The sequence below is a fragment of the Crotalus tigris genome, unplaced genomic scaffold (assembly GCF_016545835.1).
Source record: "Crotalus tigris isolate CLP2741 ecotype Arizona unplaced genomic scaffold, ASM1654583v1 scf7180000017546.9332058, whole genome shotgun sequence".
Taxonomy (NCBI): domain Eukaryota; kingdom Metazoa; phylum Chordata; class Lepidosauria; order Squamata; family Viperidae; genus Crotalus; species Crotalus tigris.
Window position 1 is genome coordinate 3,039,401 of NW_024096465.1, and position 21,419 is coordinate 3,060,819.

At 34.0% G+C, this 21,419-nt stretch overlaps 1 protein-coding gene across 7 annotated transcripts in view; it reads right to left on the minus strand.

Moving 5' to 3' along the window:
- Positions 1–21,419, minus strand: part of PREX2 (phosphatidylinositol-3,4,5-trisphosphate dependent Rac exchange factor 2) — a 188,914-nt gene that overhangs the window by 48,806 nt on the left and 118,689 nt on the right. For all 7 annotated transcript variants that reach the window (XM_039334999.1, XM_039335009.1, XM_039334980.1 and 4 more), the window contains 9 exons: positions 20,569–20,670; positions 19,133–19,294; positions 11,091–11,224; positions 10,589–10,692; positions 9,220–9,369; positions 6,434–6,578; positions 4,998–5,098; positions 1,383–1,486; positions 142–191 (listed from right to left, as the gene is read on the minus strand). In XM_039334999.1, the coding sequence (XP_039190933.1) occupies positions 142–191; positions 1,383–1,486; positions 4,998–5,098; positions 6,434–6,578; positions 9,220–9,369; positions 10,589–10,692; positions 11,091–11,224; positions 19,133–19,294; positions 20,569–20,670 (1,052 nt within the window). The remainder of the gene's footprint in view (positions 1–141; positions 192–1,382; positions 1,487–4,997; positions 5,099–6,433; positions 6,579–9,219; positions 9,370–10,588; positions 10,693–11,090; positions 11,225–19,132; positions 19,295–20,568; positions 20,671–21,419) is intronic.

The following is a 21,419-nucleotide window of genomic DNA, read 5'->3' on the forward strand; positions in this document are numbered from 1 at the left end:
TTCTAGCAGACTTTCTATGGCTATAATTTCAGCTTAGTCTTCTGTACTAGAACAATGAACAATTATTGAGCAAGATCTGCATAAGTGGGTAGCAACTACTGTTTAACCTTATGAAACTAAACAACCAAAAGACAAACTTACCTTATTACAGGAGTAAACAGACTGTGCAGGCGACAATATAATCTTACACCCTGTTAAGTATATGAACAATATTCTATCTAAATTACTCAGTATCAGGTAAAGTCCATAGATATTTATACAGGTTACTATCTCAAATAATGGCATTTTATGGCCTTAATTTAAATTGCTTTATAAAATGAAAGAGGAAAAAGATCCTTCAAAAGCAAATTTGAAATCCAGAAAAATTCCACATAGCTACTTCAAAAATAAATATTGATTTTAGTTCATATCATTTGTTCTATTAGTATACCAGCAACATTTTCCACTGTGCCCTCTTACCCATTGACACCTAAAACACTTACAAATATGAGAAAAATGATAGCTATGTCTAATGAATTAAAGAACAGTTATCACTATTTCTTGCTGAAAGTTGCTTCTGCTGTTACATTTTAATTATCAGTATCATATACAAAGTGTAGCCTTGAAAGTGGTTATGCACGTCTGATCACAATACTATAAGGTGGGATTGGTAGTTTATTTAGTTACAATGTTCTATTGTTCCTACATCACTCCTTCACAAGAACAAATACATAAATAAGGCAATTTTTTGTAATAGTTTATTACACCAGGATCATAAACCAAGATTTAAAACAAGATTTGTTAACTCATAGTGTGGCTTGTTTCCCTACCACAAAGCATAATCGTTGGCTCAGAACATCACACTAAAAAATCTCAGCAATTTTAAGATGTATGGACTTCAACTCCCAGAATTCCTCAGCCAACATTAAGGTTGAGAAGCACTACTAAGGTATTCCTTTCCAATTTATTTACTTGATTAAATGAAACAAAAGAATGACTGGAAGGATGCATGTAACTCATGCACAGTGAGCTTATTTTTTAATGAATTATCGGCCTGCCTCTAGTCTTTCAACAAATGGATATAACATGTTATTCATTGAAAGAATACTAATATTAAACTGAAAAAGAAGAGACTATAATAACATTGCTAAATTCAATCAAATTATACTCACCTATTACATTATATTGTATTGTATTAGGATTGAATATTATATAACACTGTAATTTGTCTTCCACTTCAAGAGCTCAACACAACATAATTTAATCTCATTTTTGCACATCAGGAAAACAGGAAATTTAACTTATATTAAATTTATAACACCAATTTTATAATGCCATGTTTAGTTTTTAATCAGAATGTTTGTATTTTTAAATAGTATAGCTATTTAGTATAATGTTTGTACCTTTGAAATTACATCCTGCATTTCATTTCTTGGATAATATGTGCCATCATCATAACGGAATCTATAGAGCATGTGTTCAGGTTTAAACTGATGTTTGTCTGTAACTAATGCAAAAGCAAACATAAAAATATGTCAATGTAAAGAAAATGCATGAGAAGAGCCAGAAGTATGCTGTATCCTAAAACTGGCTATAATAGGTTTGCCCTTTTTCACAATGACAAATTACAATTTCATTAGACTTCACCATACATTTTCATTTTATTGTGTGCCCTGAATCTGATTAGCAAGAACTTTATTTTGCAAAGAATGCTATACATCTTAGCGTTTCTCAAAGACTCAAATGTCCCATTATTCCCAGCTATCTTTGCATGGAGAAAATTGCAATTGTTAAAAATTTAAAATAATAAAGGCATAACTTATGAACCAAAGCTTTCCCGCATCTACTAGATTTATTTCAAAAGTGGTTGTCAAATCTGAATCCTTAATATGAAGAATACATCTCTCTCTCTCTCATTCTTTGGTAGCCACTGCCAACTGCCTGAGCTAAAAATAAATCTTTTTCTTAAGAACAAATCTCACAATGTCCTCATTATCAAGCTTTATTAAAAATAATGTGGGAGTGTTATAAGCAGTGCTTTTTTTCTAACAAAAAAAAAAAGGGTGCCGGAACTCACACACATCATACAACCCGCCTTGCCTACCCTACAAGGTTCCATCCAAAAAAGGTGCCAGAACTCTGTTCTGGGCGTTCTATGAGAAAAAAAAGCCCTGGTTATAAGTGTTCTGGCAAGTGAACAATTCTCCCCTTAGTATTAAAATATTTTTGTTTATGTCAGGTCAGGAATTTGAGTCTTCTCACAACTTATTGGTATAACAGTGAGGATATACATATATTTTTTTCTCAGATGCAACTTTGGGATGTTTAAGTAACAGCTATTTGAATCCTTATCAGTTCATAACAAATCTTTTTAAATAAATAAATAAATAAAACTTCAGCATTAGCTTTTGGACCACAGTAGTCTTTTACTGGCTCTTCTTTTCCACTGACTGCTGACTATTTATTTTTCTAAATAAATGCCCAGCAATGTTTTTAGGCCCCTGACATCAGGATGCAATTTAATGGCCACCTAAATATAATACTATATCCCATATTATGTTATATCATCTCTCTTTTACAGACACCTTCAAACACATAATTAAAACAACCCAGTGCTTATATAAGGACACACAGCTCTTTTAAGATTTCCTTATTTAGTAAGAGTGTGAGCATTTTTAATTTTAAAAAATTAAAAATTACTACTGCTTTGCAGAACTTTGTGTTCCTCATAATGCAGTTGTGACCCTGACAATATCTGGTTCTCCCTGACCAAATCTAACTAATACAGATAGAATTGAAATCTTACCCAAATTAATCCGTTTTAACAAAACATACCCCAAAATAAAACAAGGTATCTTATTCATAAATATATATTGTTTAATCCGATTTTTTCTTCCCTCTCTTATTAGTTCAATATTAGTACACTTTTGATCTTTCCCAATGGAGTTTGTTACATCTGTTCTCTTCGTGTGTGTGTGTGTGTGTGTGTGTGTGTGTGTGTGTGTATGTGTGTGTACGTGTATATATATATATCACTCAATTATTAATCAAATTTATGTTTCCATTTTCTGTTCATTTTGGCTTAAGGCACAACCAGCTACTAAGTCCATGTATGTCCATTCTAGAACATTTGTATATGTATCTTTATTTGGCTTGCTATTCAGAATTATTCAGTCGTAATCAAATAGAATCTGATAAACAATTAAACTAAAAAAAGGTTTTCAAACAAACTAATTATACAATAGAAGAAAACAAAACAATATAAAGAAACATCAATGAAAAAATATTAAATGCAACATCTGGACATTTTAAACAATTGAACTACAAAACAGGAAGAAGCAAGTTGTATGTTAATCATATTTAGTGTCAACGCTGCTAACATCGGATGTTCTCGCTTTGACAACAGATGGAAATGCAGCCATTTTCTCTATTGCTTTTAGAATTAGGAGGGGGAATAGGGATGAGAGTCCAGCTAGTCATAACAATAATAACTTAGTCATTAGGAACCCAAGGACATTGGGCCCAGAGCTGATAGTGTTTTGGCGAGCTGGAGAGCTAGGGAGAAAGCCCGACTTCAAGCTAATTGGGGAATGTGATTTATGACTGTCTATTGGAGGAGGGAATTGCACTTTGTTACTTTGAATCCAGGGGAGGGGAATTTAGTTTTGGGTTTCAACCATGTAGTGCCAATGTTTTGTTTCTTGAATAAAAGATTCTTTAAGGTAAACGATGCCTCGAAGTTCTTTTGAAGAGTTTCAACTGTCAGAACCATGACATTTAGTCTATACTACCAATTAGTCTTTACCAACAATTAATGAGTTTAAGTTATTTAAAAATCAAACAAAAATGATAAAATTCATATTCACTTATATCCATCACTGGAAAGTTATAAATCTTTATTTTACATCCTTGAATCACTTTGTCCTGCTGTTTGACTAACAGAACAAAAATATAAAAGATTTAATTGAAATATGTTGTCTTCTGTTTTCTTCAGATGCATTTCCTTGTCTGCACTTGGAAAGCCTGGTTTGTACTTAAGATGGGAGAACTTCAGGGAATCCCAAAGTTGTTTGCTAGACATAAAGCAAAAACAAACAAACAAACTAGAGGAAAGCAATTGCAAGTGATTATTGTCTTGCTGCCAAAAAACCCAAACATGACTTTGAACTCAATAGGAGTTGAACATGTCTGGAAGAAGACTTTAGTTCTTACTTTCAACTGTTCTGATATAAAAAGCATATATTTTGAGTTATTTATTATTAGATAAGAGTATGCCCCATTTAAAATTTCAAAAAGAAGTGAATTAAAAAACATGCACAAACTTCACAATAGTTTTGAGTTAACCAATTATTTCAAGTCAATTAACTAATACTGAATGAATATCAATAAAATTTTTACACTGTTAATTATACTTCAAGTGGAAATAGCAAATCCAGAAAATTTATACAGTTCTAATGTAAATCTAATTGTCTCTCAAATGCACAGTGATTTTCTGTTTCTGAACAAAAACAGATGGGCCATTCAATTTTATTTTAAGAATTCAGTTCTTGTGGAAACACAGCTGGGAATACCTAATAATAAGTAAATAAGTAAGTTCCTCTTTTTGGGTCAATAACCAGCATAAAACAGCTACAAGACAAAAACAATAAAGTATAGGGCAAGCTATAAAAGACAAAAGAAAATATCAGATCTCTATAGCTCTTAAACATCATTTAGATATAATATGGATATAACAGATATACATAATAAAACAGGTTATTCTTTAGGCTAAAACTGAAAACTAAAAGCTAGAACTAATAATAACCAAACTGTTCCAAAGACAGTGGTGATGTTACCTAGTTTGGTAAAGAAACATCTTCAGAAAACAACAAACTCAGAGAGCATCAAGGATCTCACTGTTCCAAAGACTTATTCTGTAACTTTTGATGACAACAAATGTCACTTTCATAAACAATTATATATTCTGTACACCTACTGACAAGTAAAAAGAATTAAATGTTTGCAAATAATTTATTTACCATGATGGATAATGCCATTCTCTAACAAAGCCTGACCAAGATGAACACCTTCTTCAGGTCTGTGAATCTCTCCACTTTCCAATAACCAAGATACAAACTCACTAATTAAGAAAAAAGCAGATAGACAAAAAATATTTTAACATATCTAAGTTAAATATAGTAAAGAAGTAAAATTCCTAAAGAAGCAACAGAATACACTTTGCTCATTAATGGTGTAATCCAATTCATGTCTACTCATGAATAAGCTGTTCTGAGTACAATGATTCTGAGAGAAGAAGATATCAGATTAAAATCTAAATTTGTGATTTTAGAATTCACAATTGTTTGTTTCTTTAACAGCTAGGATGGAGTAAGGGTCAATAAAATGTTGGGTGGCCAGAAGCTGCATTTAATGTTGTTGGAAGAACTGCAAAGGATGAAGTAATAAAGGTAATAGCACCAGGGCAACTATTCTATTCCACTGGCACCCCTTTTTTTCTGAGGTACACTGGAGGGAGATTTTTTACTTATGGTAAGTCATTTTACAGTTCACATTATAATTTTCATATGTGCCCTGTCTCAACAAGGGAATAACTGTGCAATCAAAGTTCATTAAGTAGGTATTTAAGAATTATGTGAGAGTTTATGGTAATAAATGTTACATGTCTTTATTCCTTATCAGTTCTGATCTGATCAGACTTCATCAAGTCCATAGGTACAAACTGTTGCTAGAACTGTTTTGCATTGATAGCTTGGTGAAGCAAACGTCTGGGCTGCAGGAAGAATCTGATGTTCCTATAAACAACATTCGGTCAGTTTTATTATACAATATCCTTATTAATTAAATAAAATAGCACTCATATTTTCGTATGATACCTGAGACTTCATAAAAAAGGCAAAAAATAGGCTGTATGTATGTGTGTGTGAATACCATATGTGAAATACTACTGTATGTTTTATAAAATGGCTTTATATTTTATAAGGCCAAAAAGAGCTATTTATGCTACTCTATCTTGTCAATCCATGAAAAAAATGAGAAACTATAACACATAGCACATTCTATTTAATTTTCTAAACTATAGGACAGAATTCTGTCCAAATGAAAGACAGAGGGGCAGTTTACTGATTACTTTTTGCGTACATAAAATAACATTTATAGTTTCAACACTGCATTTTTAAAGCTTGGGGGACAGGTAGACAGACAGATATCACTGTAATTATTTATATCATCATTCAAAAAAAATCTGTATACTTGTATAATATCTGCTGCTTCTTTTCAGGAATATTATGTAGAGCAGCCAATACCCAGATTGGCTTAACTAATTTGCTAGTTAGCGTTAGAGTGAGAATGTGTTGACTAGAAATCCTAAACAGACTGATCATTTTATTTATCTAATTTTATTAATAATAACTAAAATAATGAGACAATATTTTAAATGCAGATATTAAACACATACTTTCCAAGGAAACATTTTGGAAAAGTAGTTAATTTTCTCTTTCGGTCTTTGATCAAATTGCCTTGTCTGCACATCATTTTGTAAAGTTTTTCTCCTTGTTCAGAGATCATCACCCACGTATCTTGTTCCATACCAAGTTTTAACCCTGAAAAACAAATCATAATATAATAATTTTGAAATGTTTCCAAATAATGTATTGCTATCTATCTATTGTGGGGTGTGAGGGAGGGGTGTCCTTCAATTTTCAATCCTAGTAAAATTAAATGTAAAATAATGTGTGATTTACTTCCAAGAGTTTTAAAATTAGAATAGTAAACATTACCAAGAGCATCTGAACAAGTTCAAACAAATCATTCCAGACATGATTTTCTAAAAAACAAATACACACACAGACATGCACACACAGAGATATATTCACAAACGAAGTACTGAAAGATTCAGATTAGAATTCCTAGTATAGTATATTAAGTGTTAAGATGATGTCAAGAAACAAGTCTAGGAAATCTCCTTTTCAAATACACAATAAATGTAAAGATCCCCATTCACGAGGACTTTTACCTGAAAATCATTTCAAAAGTTGAATGGACTAGCTAAATAATTATCAGGGAAACTAGGGACCCAGCAGTGTCAGATTAACAAACGATTACGAAGACAAAGCCTAAACACTGGCAGTAATACATCCATATAGCGTGCGCGCGCGCGCGCGCGCACGCACGCACACACACACACACACACACAAACATATATCATCTCCTCATTACTAGTAGTGAAATAATTGGTAATTCTTGCCTACACTAGGCTGACATGGAAGTGCAAACTTGCCTGAGTAAGATTGGATTCAATTTACAATTTTCTAGAAAGAGCAGGGGTTTTATTTGCATTGGTTTAGTTTATATATTAAGGTAAGGTTTGCTTGGTTTTGGTTTAGTTATGTCAGCATTTGCAGCTATTAGGCAAAAGAGATCAGTCATGCAGTCATGGGGGGGGGGTGGCCCTTTGTTTTATAACAGCTATAACTGCTTTACAGGTTACCCATTTCGAGGCCATTGTGATTGCAGAGAGAGAGAATAGAATATTTTATGTACTATTTTTAAGCATTACAAATCTTTTAAGTTTTTATTTGTAGCATTTTTTTCAAATTTACTCCATCTTTACATTCACAGCATATTCAAAGCAGATAACAGATTGAGTGTTAAAATGCAATTAAACATTAATAAAATTGCAAAAATAATTCAGTAATCTTTCATTGTGATAGAATATACACAATCCTCAAAATCCATGAAGAAAGGCAATATTTTTTAAAACCTTTTAAGATCATAATCTCACTACTTCAGAAAGTCAGCTAAATTTCATTTTGACTTATGTAAACTTTTTCCAATTGCTTTATATTCATGAATATGAATAGAATTATAAAATAAACAAAAGCTCCTTTTTATTCATGGTGAATGGAATGTTGTTTACAACTACTTTCAGTGAAGGCATTTGAATTCTGCAAACTGTTTTGTCCATGAATCATCTGTTGTTCCATATGTAATTAAGTCAGTGCATCCTGATTTATAAAAGAGATGTTTACACAGATGTTGTGGAGATGGAATGACTGGACTATACACAAAGATTATCAAAAGAAAATCCCTATATAAATGTTTTGGAACCTTTCATTTTGAGAACTAATGTGATAAATAATCTAACTCTTGCTCTTATTTTGGTTCCTTCATTGTTGGCTATAATTTTCTACTGTGCCTGAGGAACTTCTTTGCTTATCAAATTAAAACAATGTAAAAATCTTCATGTGGGACCAAAATTACATTCTCACACCCCAGGGTCAATGCCCTGGATTATTCTGGTGCTCACACCAATTATTGCTCCTTGGTGAATAATGTTACTACAAACATTTATTCGTCTACACAGTTTAAAACTCCACAGCTATATGTTATAGAGGAGTAGAAGTGTAAATAGAGAATGAGTGTACGGTATTTTAAATAAGAATTCTTTCTTTTAAAAAAACTTTGCTAGCCTACATCAGCATTAACTGCCCAAAGCTGAAAAGTCTGAGGGTTGGTTTTTTTTTTACTTTCAATTAATGTATAGAAAGAGTAAGTAATTCCAGGACTAATATAGATATTTCTTTGTAAGCATTAAGCAATAATCTGGATAGGATGTTTTTTAATTATTTGGGGGAGGAAAAAAAATTTTCACAAAAAAATCCAGGGAGTTCTGTTCTGTTGTTAAATTTTTAATGAACATCTATGCTCAGTAAGGACATGGGAGGCTTCTTAGTGGCTTGGTGGATCTAATTTAACCAGAGAGAAGTCCTGGCTTCATCTTTACTGGAAACACACACATCATGTCCCTAATGTCTAATTCCACTTCTTTTCTATCCTTCTCATCAGAGGAATATCCAGCAGGATCATAACACTTCAGGACCTTATTCACTTACTAGATCTTGTTAGCAAAAGTAGTTGCCAGGAGGGTATAGGGAGCAGAGGTTCAGAGTTATTGTTCTACATCCCTCAGGTGAGAAACTCAAGGAAAAGGTATTAACAGAATAACAGAGTTGGAAGGAACCTTTGAGGTCTTTTAGTCCAACTCCCTGCTCAAGCAGTAGACCTTATACCATTTTAGACAAATGGCCGTCCAGTTTCTTTTTAAAAGCCTCTAGTGATGGAGCACCCACAACTTCTGAAGACAAGCCATTCCACTGACTGATTGTACTCACTGTCAGGAAATGTCTCTTGACATAGTACTTCCTCCAGCTGAGTGTATAGAAATAAATTTCATGTTCTCACCTTTTCTTCTTTCCCTTTCTTTTAGGATAGCTTCAAGCCATTCATGCTTTTCTTCAGATGTTTTGGCCATACACACAAACCATTTATTCTTTGCTGTGTTGTGTATCTTCCAACCATTGAGAACAATGTGACCACTGCTATGATAATCAGCTGAAAATTTATCACAGAAAGGAAAATCTGAGATGTACATTTCATCTGATGGCTACTAAACACTCTAAGCTGTACAAAATTGCTTTTGATCCCACCCTAAGCATTACAATGTACTCTTACTTAAAGCAAAACTTCCCTAAATAAATGTGTATGTGTGTGTTTCCTTCCATGTTTTATGAAAATTTTAACAGGGTTTAAGAACCAGGAAGAAACTATAATTCATTTAATATTTGACTGCCAGCTTAAAATTGTGAATCTAGTCCTGCCTAGCCAAACCAAATCAAATGTCTTTCTGTTATCTAAACAGAAATGCTAATCTTATGAAACTCCATTCATTTACCAAAAGAGTACAATAAAACAAACAAAAACAAAGCATGCTGTAAGTAACATTGTAACAGAAATGGCAGTTTCCATTAAAAAATACAGTCATTCATGCCTTGGTAACATCACAGCTTGCTTCTTGCAATGTGTTCTACAAATGCTGGTTGTTACCTATAAGTCCTTTCATGTCATAGGGCCTGGTTACCTGAAATTACCACTTATAGTATCTGCCAAACCAATTGGATCAGGCAGGCTAGATGGATCCTTGGAATATGCTGCTTCATTACAGTTTTGCACACAAAGATTGGGGGCCATTGTTTATAAATAGGAGTATAATTTTCTTATTCATATAATCTTTGATCTTCCATTCATGCCAAATTTATTTACATCAAATAACTGCATGTTATTGAAATTGTATAGGGGTAGTCATTGTTTAATGATCAGTCATTCAAAGTTATAGCACTGAACAGCACTGAACAAAGAGACTTATGACTGGTGCTTGCAGTTGGACTGTCATAATGTCCCTGTAATTGTGTGAACATGAGATAGATGCTTGGCAACCTGTTTGAACTTACACAGTCTCAGTACCCTGGCATCATGTGATTGCCATTTGTTACATTTAATACCTTCAACAAGCAATGTCAATGGGGAAGCCAGCAGAAGGTTGCAAATAACACTTCACAGCTGTGCAGCATTTACTTAATCAGCCAATGAAACTGGTACTCTTGTATGTTGGTAAAGTCATGTGACATCACACTTTACAACCGCATCACTTAGTGACAGGGTTACTAGTCTCAATTACCATCTTTAACTGGGGATTACTTATATTATTATATGAGACACAAAGTCAAAATTCAAAAGATAATAATAATTAAGAAAGTGATATATATTCATATACCTGTGCCATCATCAACATTCTCAACTTCCATCACCTCTGTATTTATTCTGCCTCGGAAAAGATATCGATGACCTTCTGAAGATGCTTTGCTGTTTTTCAATCGTCTAATTAAGGAAAAATATTGTACAAATTTTAAAAGTATTAGTGTACTTCAGGCTCACCAAGACTGTTTATTAGTACTAGCAAATATTTATAGACCAAAAATTGAGTACTATCTAGACCTCATTTTATTTAATACTGTTGCAGATAAATTAATAATTTAGTAATAATTATTAATAAATCAATATTATTTTAATAAGAAATGTTGGTTGCAATGTAAAAAAGCATGCTTTGTAGCCTTAACTTATTATTCTAAAAATTTAATTGTTTTGCATTAGATGGAACCTTGTCATTATCTGAGCATTATAGCAGTTAAAATATTCAAATATATTTTTTAAAATTTAAATTCAGATAATTTATATATGTTCAGTCTTGAAAGCATAAATCAATGAATGTATCTCACCTATGCTTTCTTTTGCAGTAGACCAAAAGATTGTCAAAAAGAAAGAACGCTCGTTCTTGTATGTTTCCTGCTGAGATTTTCAACAAAACTCCACACATCAGCATTTCTGTGCAAGTGTCTGTGATGTTAGATCCCTAGCAAAGAAACATATGAAAAGAATAGTTATGTGGATCCAAAATACTGTTTTCTACATGCATAATGCATTTAGCTAATCAAAACAGCAAAGTGGATTTAACATTTAGAAAACAATCCTAATTATTATACACATTATATATCTCCCCAAAGGTGTTTTTTTGAGAGGCAAGTGGATATTCTTTGTTTTACCTTAAAGACATTTCGGTTCTCATCTAAAAAGCTTCTTCAGTTCACTTCAGAAGCATCTTGGATGCGAAACGAAATATCTTCAAGGAAAAACAAAGAAAGTCCAATTGCCTCTTGAAAAAGCACCTTTAGGATAATTGTGACCTGGATGACTCAGAATCTCCAGACATTATTTATCTTGTTTTTAAAACAGGTTTATAACACAGACTGGTGTTGTATCATCTGGAAATACTATCTTGATAGAAGGTCCTTTAAAACCAGGAAACTAAATTTTTCAGAGGATCCCTTTAAGCCCCTCTCATAAAGAAATTTTATATAAATCATTACCAATCAGAGAGAACAAAGATGAACTCAATACCACTGGAGGCAGAAGATTGGGGATACTGCCTTAGAGATTGGTTGCACTGATCAGAAGCTGCTCTCCCACTTTCAGAAAAGTTTTCCCTGTTACCATCAGGCATAGCCCTTTCAATTCCAATTGCTCCTGATATTTTTATATACCAATAGGGAACTTTGTCCCCAAAGCATGTGTTCAATCATTGCCCCCAAAATCAGGAAGCTGCCTCATGTTGACTTTTAACTTTGTTCTTGGAGACATCTTTTGAAGAGAGGATTTCAAAAAAACTGTGTATGCTTTGGAACTCAAACTATAATTTGGATATAGGAAAATGTGGACTGCACATCTAAATAAATAAAAGTTCTCTGAAATCAGTGAAACTTGATTTAAAATAAAAAGGCTTAAGCAGAATATTCACCATATGTGCCTGGATCAGACTCATTCTGAAGAAAGCAGAATTTTGCTGACTTTAGGATTATGATATTCTAAAAATAATGGGTAACATTTTTCACTGATGTAATTGCAAAGGCATTTTTAATAGGCTCTCTAGAGAAAAGGTTCGCTGCAGGCAGTATGTTTCTTAGTGCTTTCTTAGAGATTTATTTAAATACATTAGCTATTTCACACTGCTTTCTTATAGCACAAAATAGTATCATACACAAATTACAGGATGCTATGAGTGAAATCATTAGTATAACTAATCAAATATAGGCTTTTCTGTCCTCACATCACTGGATATGTACTTATTCACATTATATCTTTGCCCAATCACATAATAGTTTATCTTTATATCCCAGCTGCCAAATAATGATTCAGTGATTTCACCAAACCAAAATTACAAATATGATTTCACCGATTCTTTCATTATGTAAATATAACAATTATGAATTTGTTCTATTTGAGATCCCTTAAGTAGAAAAGCAATTTAAGTATGGTTTAATTATTATAAAGCATAAACAATCAACAAAATGCTTGCAAAGCAGTGGTGGGATTCAGCCAGTTTGCGGCACTTTGGCAGAATCAGTAGCTAATTTTTTGTTGCCCAGGCCCAGAATGGACTTCCAGAAGCGGCATCCACACAGAGAAACGGTTGTTCACATATTTGAATTCCACCACTGTTGCAAAGGATAAAAGTAAAAGCATCATGTGTTATTATTTATAGAAGATAGATTCAGCCCTCCACACACTTTTTCTCATTTAAATGTTCTGGCTCTCAGTCCTCTTAAAAATGTATCAGTTATATGCACTGGAAATATAATTTTAACAAAAATAACAAGAAGTAAAACACAATATCTAAAGACCTCACTTAAAATAAAAAGGTCTTCAACACATAAAATAATTCATTTCCTAAATAATGCAACTACCACTTTATATGAAACTCAAAGCAGAAAAATAAAATCAGGTTATGCACATTTCAATTTGATTTAACATTGCTTCCTATAATACATAGTGGATGACTATTTTCTATTTTTCTAAATTTGCCCAATTTTTTAATCTAAGTTAAATTAGATTTTTTTGGCTACTATAAGTAATCCTCACTTATCACCAGCAATTGTGATCAGCAACTGTCACTAAGCAATGCAGTTATTATGTGAAACATTATGTAGCCATGCCTTACATCAGTTCTGTAAGTTGTGGCCATTAAGCAAATCACCCATGGCCATTAAGCACAACTTCACATGACTGTGTGACTTGTGACTTACTGCCAGCTTCTCCATTAACTCTATTTGTTGGAAGCTAGCTATGAAATGTTCAAATGGCAATCACATGACCACAGGTAAGCTACCACGGTTTTAAGATCAAGAACTAGTTGTAAAACTATTAGTCATATGTTTGCTAAACATGGAAGTCATTAAATGAAGACTACCTGTACTATTTAACCTGCCACATAATGACATGTTGTGCTCTTATAGTTAGATGGGTTTTTTATTGTTTGTCCAAATAGGACATTGTACATAATTGTAGAATGCAACCAAAAACTGAAAAAGTTGCCAGTTGTCACTCTTTATTAAATGAAATGACAGCAAAGGCCAATGGAGAAAAACAAAGACCCAACATCCCCAAGCATAAGTAGGAATCTTTATTAGAGTCCATCTTTTGGCAATCAAGAATATTGAATTAGATAGCCACGTAGGGATGGCTTGAAGGACTATATGTATGGCCATTGTAAGAAGTATATACTGTACCTAGCATACAAAGTTACTCTAGACACCTAGTGCATAAAGTTACTCAGATCCACTTTGACCTGGATTGTAGCTATGCAGATCATATGGAACTAACTTGGGGCATGGTCTGTGATATCTGAAAAGTGTTTAAGTCTGTTTGTCTTGGGGAAATAGAAAAAGTTTTCAGAACTGGGAGCCAACCATCTATATGTTAATCCATGTCCCTACTGGCTTGTCAAAGATTCCTAAAAGGTGATATATGGCCAGTAATTTAATCCTTTAGTGGGAGGGGGGGTTCTCTCTGATTTAAATATGAAAGGCTACCAGAATGATATGGAAAAAAATGCTACATGGAATATACAAAGAAATTGACTGATGTCTTAATAATTAAAATTGATAAACAAATAATAAACCAAAAGAGCAACCTGGATAATTTTATTACATTGGATTTACAAAATAGACTTGTTAAAGCTTTGAATAATTTTGTGAAAAAGTACTAAGGAAAACTGAAAAGAAATCAAGTTTAGCAGACTGAAGGAATTAACGATCAAGAGTGTTGAAAATAAACAGAAGGAATATAAAGTTAGTTTATTAGATTAGATTAAATCTAATTATTGGCTAAATTATTAGCTAGATTAAATAGGTATGTTGTTATGTGTTTGGAGAGTGTACCATTAAAGAAGAAGAAAAAAATTAATTGTATTTTTCAAGTTGTCTACTTTTCTTCAATTGTCCAATTATAATCATTATCCAAGCTCAATTTATAACACATTTGCGTAGAATTCAAGTCATGCTTTGATCCTCCATCAGATCCTAAAAATAGCTTTTTTTCTACATAAGCAACGTGCTAAATATTTTCTTCTGACAGAACATCTCTAACAAGTATGTTTCTCTGCTCTTAAGCCTTATAGCAAACCAGATGTCCAGTTAATGAAACCTGGTGTTTTAGTACAGAAGGGTCTATTAAAGAAATGTCTCGTAAACATGATAGTATTTTTTAAAAATGAGAACATTAAACTTTCATTAGAACGTTGACTCTTAAACATTTAGCCACTGAACTATAATCAAAATATACTTAGCTTACAAAAGGTATTTATGAAGGTGTAATATAACAAGCCTTCACTAGTAGTTCCTTATTACCTGGCAATATGTTTTCAGTATAACAGTGTTACCATATATATTTATCTAGCTATCTATAATAATGTTAGACTGTAACTGCCGTGTTTCCCGAAAATAAGACCTGGTCTTTTTTTTTTTTTTGGCCTGCAAAAGAGGCATTAAGTCTTATTTTCGGGGGATGTCTTATTTTTTCCATTATCTTGCAGCAATAGCAACAGCCCCATCCAGCAAGAGCCTGTGTGGCCACCACCAACCCATTTCTGCAGTTTCTCACTGCTCACATGCATCACTCCCAGCCTCCATTTTGCCTCTGCAACTGAGAACAGAGCCTGTGTTGACACGTGCGTCACCCTGGCCTCTGTTTCCCGGCAGAGGCCTTCAGGAAAACACTGGTTCTTGGCTGCAGAAGCCTTTCTTGAAGTCCTCTGCCAACAAAAGAGGCTGGGGGTGACACACACAAGCAGCGGCGAGCAGCTGCAGAAGTGGGTTGGCAGTGGCCATACGGGCTCCTGCTGGACGGGGCTTTTGGTGCCACCACCGCGAGGCAAGGCAGGTGTTGGGGCATAGGAGGACTAGCTGTGGGGGCCCTGACATAAGCGGGTGCGGGGCACATGGGGCAGCTCCACCCCCTCTCCCACTTGCATCACCTCACCTCGTGGCGGACGCACCGCGAACAACCAGACAGAATGGGCAGGCGGCCAACTGCACAGGATCTTAACTAGGGCTTATCTGGGGGAAAACACAATAGTAGCAACTATTTGGAGTCACAATGGCCATTCCAGAAACCTCATTACAAGCAAACCTCATTTAGGGACCGCCTTGTACAAGTGTTTGCAGTTATGACAGTGCTGAAAAAGTAATTCTGTGATCATTTCTTACATTTACAACCTCTATAAAGCAAAGGAAGGCTGAAGTAAGATCATAAGTACAGTTGCTATTTTACTTAGCAACCATTTCACTTAACAACAGAATTGCCAGTTCCAATTGCTAAACAATGACCTGTATTATATTTTAAAAATAAAAATTCAAGATGCGAAGGATTGAACCAGGAACTTCTATATGCAAAGCTACTAAGCTATTGTCTCTTTATCATATGAAAACTCTGATGATGCACCGAATATTGTTTCCCATAAAACCTATTCTAAGCTTCTGCTATCAAATCAATATACCATTTTATTTCCATCTATTTGGTTTGCATTCAAAATGATCTGAGAGATCATACATTTATAATATTTTAACATTTGTCACTAATATACAGTATTAAGTTGATTACATGTTTCTATTGCCTACTGGTTTTGTTTCTAATTGTTGTGTACTCAATATAGAATAATAGGTGAAATGAGAAAAAGGAGGACAAAACAGCAATGAATTGTATTCATCTTAGTCAAAAACAGAGTAGTTGTTCATTCATTCACAGACCCAGCTAAAGAGAAGCCAAGTTGATGGTGACTGAGTTCATATATCACATAAAGGCATGTTTTGCTGAAGTACAATTTCATTATAAAATCATTATTGACTGGGTTTGTGTTAACACTAAGCTAAAATCTAATAAACATTGCTTAGCAGCATATGAGAAAAAGCTCTTAGCTTCATGCTTTGGCCAATACAGATTATTTCTTTTCTGCTTTCATTAAACTTCTATTTGATCAGGTACTATGATTCACTTCATCTATTATCCCCTTCTGCTGAATCCTCTTTTTATATTCTCACCAAATATATTCAGACTTATTTTGTATCTTCTTTCAAGTAATTTCTTCTAGATCAGTTATTTTCACCTCCCATTCTTTTGAATTTACTTCATATTTTTGTGATAGTATAGAAACTAATGCAATAGTTACATCAGGAACTTACCATAAAGACTTTAGCCTTTCTTTTTGTAAATGCATATGCTTCCATTTAGCCATTTTAAACTTTGCACCAGTCTTATTTCTTCTACTTCCCCCAAAATACCTAATTTGAAAATTCTAACTAATATAAGGATTTTTAGGAATCACGTCCTATAAGCAATCATTCTGAGAAAGAGGGAAGAAACTATTTTTCCTCAATGTATGATTCTCCATTTATTCTGAAAGGAAATTACTTGAAAAGGAAATTCACATTATTTAAAATCTATGCCCTCCTCTCAATGGAAAATATAGTTGATTGCAAGGAAAATCTGTGGCTGTCCTTTTTAAATTCTCCACTTGCTCAGTTTTGAAATTTCTACCAATAGAAGAGAATATTTGTAGTTCAGGTTAAACGGAGGAGTCCTTGGTGCTCTCTGAGGTCAGCTATTTTCTTGCAGACGCTTCATTAAAATAGCTAACATCTTCAGTGCTAGAAGGGAGTGGGGTTTGGTATCCATTTATATATAGTGGCTTGCACTGTTAGTGTTGGTGAAAGATTTGCTTTCTTCTTGGTAGTTCCTTGATTAAACTATTGTTTATGTTAATTTGTTTGTCTGAGTTGAGGTTCCTTGATTGGTATATTGTTTACTGCTTGATTGTGATCTGGTATTAATCCTTGCTTATCTGGATATAAATTGCTGGCAAAGAGCTATTCTGAGCCTCATGTTTGTTTTTTATTTATTTAATTTATTATATTTGTTTGCCATCCATCTTGCTGCAAGCAGCTGAGCAGCTTACAACATCAAAATAAAACCATAAATATATATGCAAATGTATAAAATCACAATAAAAATACAGATTATAACTAACTAAAAGATGGGTAGGAAAGGAGCAGAATGTATTGGGAGGAAGAGGTGGGAGCTGCCATTAGCCAATCAACTATCCCCAGGGTACAGCCAGGTTTTCAGGCTCTTTTGGAAGATCAGGAGAGGGGGACCCAATCTCACCTCAGGGGCAAGAGGTTTCAAATGGCCAGGGCCAGAACAGAAAAGACTCTTCTCTTTGACCCCGCTAGCTGAACTTCCTTTACTGATGGGATCTACAGCATGCCTCCTCTGCTGGCATGGGTGGGTCAGGCTAGTCCCATTAGGGTGAGATAGTTCCTCAAGTAACTTGGACCAATGCCATGCAGAGTTTCATAGGTAATGACCAATACCTTCAATTTCACCTGGAAGCAAATCAGCTGCCAGTGAATAAATAAGAACAGCTGAATAATGTGGGCCACTCAGGGGTCCCAAAGACTGCCTTCACCACTGCACCCTTCACCAGTTGAAGCTTGTGAATGCTCTTCAAGGACAGTCCCATATAGACCACATTCTTAATAGTCCAAACGTGAGATAACTTGAATGACTGAGTGTGGGAACTACTGATCCAGGAAAGGCCACAGCTGACATACAACCCGGTCTTTTACTCCTATCAATATTGATTGGGACAACCCTTGGAGAAAGGACTCAACATGCAAGACTATGCTAACCAGCCCAGATCCCATAGGATACTATGGTTGATGGTATCGAAGGCTGCTGATAGGTCAAGGATGCTGACTGAAAGTGATCCATATAATCTGTTTCATCCATGCCCTCTGAATTTGGCAAGCAACCACCTTCCCTAAAAAGAGAAGATGGGAAACTGGATGAATATTGTGCAGATAGGTGAGATTAAGCAATGGACTTTTGAGGAGGGGACAAACCGGTGACTCCTTAAAAGGCGCAGCAAATGTCCCCTCCTGCAGTGAAGAATTTATCACTGCCCAAACTCACCTGCTAGTCACCATCCTGGAGGCTTTCACCAACCAAGATCTAATTGGCAGGTGGTTGCACTGATAGCATTGAGGACCCTATCTACTTCCTCAGGTCCAACAGGATCAAATGTTTCCTTTTTAGCTTTTTCATTGTCTCTGCTGAATGTTGGTTAAAATTTGTTTATACTAGATTTAATCATACTTTCAACTAGAAAACTGTGAGCATCTATACTAAGCTAAGTCCAAATATGCTAGGAAATTCCTGGAGGCTTGGCACCAAAAACTCCTTACTTTAAATTTCTGATAATAATCCAGATGCGGATTGATGAGTGTCTCAAATAATCTAAGCAGTAAAACAAATAACAATGGTTTATTCTAATTGTGAATTATGTATGATAATGTCCTGTGCAAAATATAAGACTACAGAGTTCTTATTTCTTCCACATTTGCTAAAATAATACATTTTATGAAATTACCTCCCATCCTTCAATGTGAGATTGCCATTCCTCTAAAACCTCTAATTTTTCCATTTGTCTCTTGGCTTCATTTATGTTGGAACAAACAGCCTTCATTGTTTGGAGAGCTTCCATTAAGGTAGAGTAGTCACTGTGCTTTTTGGGAGTGCGCTTTAACAATTCCTTTGTTTAAAAAAGAATAATAAAATCAATTCTTATACTCTTCTCAAAATGGAAGTCAAATGTTAAAAATTCATTTTCACAATAAAGCTATAAAATCATACCTATTCATTTAGGAATAAATTCTATTAAAGATATAGGCACCATAAGATTGTGATATCAAACTGATCATGAGATTAAAACTATATATTTAACATTATTATCATTAAATTTTCATTAAATGCAAAGTTTGCAATTCCAGTCTTTAAGACATTGAATCATATTTGAATCCAGTTTCATTTGGATTCATATTTTCACTATTTTTGCAACAGCTATAATCAAATACTAAAGTATTCAGTTCTAATATTTTGTATCAGCAGAAGCCATACATTGATTATGGGCATTTGTGCCTACATATGATTTATCTTCTTACTGCATTGGCAAATAGCCAACCAGAACTTTATTCAAAATTATTCAGTGGTAAAAGTGGCATTAGAAGATCTGCTGTGGGCTACTATATAGAAGTACAATGACTCCAGAAACGCTCCATCCCTACTTGTGGACAGAATTCCATTTTTCCATTCTATTCCATTTCATAGTTCTGGACAGGATTCCAATTGATATACGCCTCTCAGAGTTGCTTGTTTGGTGAAATGGACAACTATATAAATTGATCAAACAAACAAATAAGTTGTATTTCCCCATATGGAACTGACTCTTTTCCTAGACTCACAGCTTCTACTTCAGCAGCAGATGCAGTTAGAGGCCAAGAAAGCCTTTGTATAATTACTTCTTGTACATCACTATGACCCATTCTGAACCTGGAGGCACTATACAGCATCATTCATCCCTTGATCACCTCACAGTTGGATAACTGTAGGCAATATGACTCCAACAGCACGTTTACACAAGAGAGGAATAAATAGAAGTGTGTTCCCCTAAACAAGTCCCAAAACAGCTTCCAGCTATTTTTTCCTGTCGAAATAAGACACCTTATAGGCAAAAAGAAGTTTCTTCCTAGCAATAGCCAAGGGGTTTTTTTTTCTCAAAACTCTCTGTCCAGGGATCTTTATTTCACAGGAAAGATCTCAATAGTGTTGGCATACTAGGTTCCATCTTTTGTTTCTGTGCATAATGGGTATTATTATATCCTTTAAAAACAATAAACTCATTTGTTTGGGCAAACAGATTTTTATTTCCAACTGGCAAACAGAATTCAGAAAATAAAAACAATCCATGTAAACTATAATATCTTCAGAAGAACATATTTTCACACTTCTTCAAACAAAAATACATACCTTCAAAAAAAGAGGATACTTGCATATTCTCTGGATTGGTGTTACCAAATAACCTTCTAAAGGTACATCTGTACTCTTCCGTCCTCCTAACAACATGCAGTTCTAAGAAAGGAATTAAATCGTATGTATTTAAACTAAAATTTATCTTTTAGTAATTTTTTTATAATGCTATATTCCTGGACTTTTTTGGTTCCTCAATTTTCAAGTGGCTTTAGTGCTCAGGACTGTTGCTCACTTCATTTTACGTATTAGCCAGCTGCAGCTAGGCATATTACAGTACATGTTCTTTTGCTAAATCGACGAGACATAGCTACTTCAAAGTAGACTTTACTATATACTTTTGGGAAAATGTGTTGAAGATGTTTCTGGGAATTGTTCATTCCAGCGCAACCATACAAAGAACAAGGCAATTGCAGATGGTATCAAAATCCCAGAATTGTCTATTTTAACTAAATGCATCACTTAGAGATAATTTTTGAAGCAAAAATGTAATTGATAGCTTTTTGTGTGGACATACTGAGGAAAGAATAGAATAGAATAGAATAGAATAGAATAGAATAGAACAGAAAATAGAATAGAATAGAATAGAATAGAATAGAATAGAATAGAATAGAATAGAATAGAATAGAATAGAATAGAATTTCTTTATTGGCCAAGTGTGATTAGACACACTTTCACAGACAGAAATCAAATGAAATAGAGAAGACCTTAACATTGTACCTCGGAAGAAACAATTTACACTTGATAGTATGATGTAACCATTATGTTGTTTAATTTTAATTAATTGCAGAGCAAAACTTTGCATAATTTTATATATATTATGGTACAATTCTGACCTAGTCATCCTTTGT